This window comes from Trachymyrmex cornetzi, unplaced genomic scaffold, assembly GCF_001594075.2.
Source record: "Trachymyrmex cornetzi isolate Tcor2-1 unplaced genomic scaffold, Tcor1.1 scaffold2402, whole genome shotgun sequence".
Lineage (NCBI taxonomy): Eukaryota > Metazoa > Arthropoda > Insecta > Hymenoptera > Formicidae > Trachymyrmex > Trachymyrmex cornetzi.
Window position 1 is genome coordinate 7,383 of NW_017297064.1, and position 3,355 is coordinate 10,737.

The 3,355-nt window shown below is 31.7% G+C and overlaps 1 protein-coding gene across 1 annotated transcript; it reads right to left on the reverse strand.

Moving 5' to 3' along the window:
* Positions 1–234: 234 nt before the first annotated feature.
* LOC108761177 (chromobox protein homolog 5) lies at positions 235–2,341 on the reverse strand. Its single transcript, XM_018507581.1, has 4 exons — positions 2,291–2,341; positions 1,668–1,752; positions 637–733; positions 235–443 (listed from the first exon to the last, which is right to left on the reverse strand). Exons 1-4 carry the CDS (start codon positions 2,339–2,341, stop codon positions 305–307), a joined length of 372 nt encoding a protein of 123 aa, XP_018363083.1. The 3' UTR covers positions 235–304.
* Between the last annotated feature and the right edge of the window lie 1,014 nt (positions 2,342–3,355).

Consider the following 3,355-nt stretch of genomic DNA (forward strand, 5'->3'; position numbering starts at 1 on the left):
TGTTATTTCGGTTGTATGAAATCTAAAGCTCATAACTTTTTTGTACACCTAATAAAAAGAGTTAAATGAATAATACTAAAAAGAAACATATATTGTGTTTAAAATAAAATAAAACAGTCACATCGAAAATACTTTACAGAGCACGGTTAACGTGATGCTATGAATGCATTGATACATATTCTTTTTTATTAGCTAGTTAGTAAAATTTTATTTTCAATGAAATATGCTTTAAGGCATTTATAATGAGATTTTAACCGCATACACAAATCACAATAAAGCTAAAAAAATACAGAACCTGACTTTTTCAAGAAAACTCATCTACTACGGTTTTATTTTTTGCCCTTTTCCAGGTTATTCTGTCCTCATAAAATCGGATAACAATCTGAGGACACTTGATATTGGCTTCACTAGCAGACACCATGTCAACTGCATCTGTTCCTTTCCTGCGCAAACAATTATCCTTATTCATCAATCATTCAATCATTTTTAAATTATTCATATTAACTTGGATTCTTTAAAATATCACCGGGATCTGAACTTGTGTTCATGTGTGAATTTTCTTCATTCTGTGGAGGCATCTTACCAATTCGAGACATGATGATGATATTAATCGCGATAGTAAGACATATTACGTACCATTGTATCAAATACATTAGTTTTCCATTGTCATTCGCTGAGCCAAGGATCTTATCTGCTTCCAATTCTCTTTCGAATCCCTGTACTCTGCTGTCATCTATTAGGTGTTAAACTTAATTCCTGCCGTTTTTCGTCTCCAAAATTGATTTGTTTTGAAGGGAAGATGAATGAATATCTTAAACAAAATAATTTCCTCCATTTTCTACTTTATTATACTAATTAATAATACTTTATTAATAATACTTTGATTAAGGTATTTCCTTTCGAAACAAATCAATTTTGGAGACGAAAAACGGCAGGAGTTAAGTTTAACACCTAATATCATCATCTCGTCAGCACACATATCTGTTTATATTTCAATATCCTCATCAAAATTTATCTCGGTCTTGCCTGTATAACACAAAAATAATTAATGTTGCTGAGAATAAAAAAGAAAACAAGACTTATTCTTCTTTATCGCAAGGATATGTGAATTAAGAGAATGAATAAATCCAAAAAAGATTGGAACTAAAATTGAAACCATAAAACGACATACAAATAATTAATATTGTTGGAAATATAAGAATGAAAATAAGCAAATTAACTTAGGAGAATGCAGTACCGATCATTCTAAATTTTTAAAATGTAACATGGCCTAGTCATAGTAAAAATTAAGTTGAAAAATGTAATTTGCAGTATAAATAGAATATAAAAGAAAATTAGGAAAATTATTTTAACTAAAATTTATTATAAAAAGTGATAATTAGTACAAATAGAATTATAATTTGTAGTTGACGCGAAATTGTCGTCCGCTATCAATCGGCTATTTATTTAATACATTTTTCAATGTTCAAATGATTAGAACAACAAATAGCTTTTCAATTTCTGATCATTTATTCGACAGATCTCCGAACAAATCTTTTAAATCGGTTCAAGAGAAGAAAACGAATTCAACGGAAGAGAAATAATCTGATGAAAAGAACAATACGATAGAGAAAGAACTCGATGTGTTAGCTAGAATAAAAAGAAAATGAAAACAAAGGAATAATTACTTGATGACGAAGAACCTCGATTGCACGGATTGTGGCCGATAGTTTCCAAGCACTCTATTGAACGCGCACAGCTTGCAGCATGGCACTAAAAAATTAAATATATTAAAATCAAAATTATATAAGATCGAAAATAAGGGGGCAATCTTATAAATCGGAAGGTAACAGAAGAGCTATATGAGCAAATGACAAATTTCAATATAAGACTGCATGAGAAATATTCTTCCATATATTAGGTTGTTTGAAAATTTTATTTCAAATCCTTTATGACAAAGTCACAATAACGCCAAATAACATCAAACGAGCCATGAATAATTGAAAAGTGGATTTTTCATAATCTTTGCAGCTATTTTGATGTAATTTATAACGACTTGTCCTTGGGAATTATCTCAGGTATAATACTGCACAAGAAAATTTCAGAAATTAATGCACAGACTTCTGATAGTCACAAACGGTGGAGATAGATTTGTGCACAATAACGACGAGTTCTTTAATATTCGCAGATTTTAGTGTAGGAAGTCCTTCAGTAATAAAACATTTCTGAAGGACCTGCCAGGCCAGACCCGAAAATGTTACACCTTCTGAAGTGAGGATAATTTTCCACGTTGAAATTGCCAGCTTCGAACCTTCGATACTACCTCTAAATTGTGTAGAGTGTGATCTTTATATAAAAACATCTTCATAGGAGAAGATATCAGTCAAGGTTTTCGAAGCTACGCAATGCAGGATTATTTCCGAAAATCCATCTGGTTCTTCGTCTTTTCACCCAATTTTGCCAAGACAGTTGCATTTAAGAAGGCCTGTGATTGTGAGGTTCCGTTGGCCTTGTCAAACTCACAGATCCGAAGAACTTTCTGTCAAATAGAATTAGAGTAGAAGAGTCCAGTCAATGTTCTAATAATTTAAAAATAATGTATGTGTAGTTGTACTTATATCTGCTTTTCAATTTTTTCACATATTCAGTCATTATCTAATTGGTTCTGCCATTTTTCATCGAGCAAATAAAAAATCTGAGGACAACAATGACCAAAATCTTAGAACAACATAGGAAATAGTAGTCTAGGTCTACAACTTTGCTTCAAGAGGCCGCAAGCCGTAAGAAATTGATTAATTACGGTCAAATTTGAAAACCAAATTATCGACCGTGATTGGTCAATTTCATACATCTTTACGGCATCTTGAAGTAATATGTTATGGACCTACTTATAGGAGCACAATATGAGTATTAAGATTTCAATCTATTAGAAACTGTGTATTTTGATGTAACTGGAGGTTTTTGAAATCTTAATATTTATTTCTGTTTCTATTTCTCTCTTCCATTGCACATCCTCTTATTTTTAGGGACTCTAACACAAAATCGCTTGGACCATCCTCGCTTAGCGATTACCATGGCAGTGCGGACCGCAAATTTTGAAACAAACTTTCCAAACAATCTAATAGAGTCACAGACGAGATATTGTTAAAGACAGCCGGCTTTAATAATACTTTAGTGGTATTACCCTTACGGAAAGAGACACTGAAAATTTCGAAAAAACACTGAAAATTAAGTGTTAACACTCAAAGTTGAGTGTTAACACTTAATTTTCAGTGTTTTTTCGAAATTTTCAGTATCTCTTTCCATAAGGGTAGAGCCGGTATTCATAGTCGGTTCTTATTTCAACTATCTTAAGTAATATCTTAATTAAGACTCC

What these genes read in the sequence shown, in the direction of transcription:
- LOC108761177 (XM_018507581.1), bottom strand. Translation starts at nt 2,341, where the DNA reads ATGTTTTTATATAAAGATCACACTCTACACAATTTAGAGGTAGTATCG. An exon ending in ATTTAGAGGTAGTATCGAAG is followed by an intron (nt 1,753 to 2,290) that starts GTTCGAAGCTGG and finishes TTAATTTTTTAG; the next exon opens with TGCCATGCTGCAAGCTGTGC. An exon ending in TCGAGGTTCTTCGTCATCAA is followed by an intron (nt 734 to 1,667) that starts GTAATTATTCCT and finishes AACACCTAATAG; the next exon opens with ATGACAGCAGAGTACAGGGA.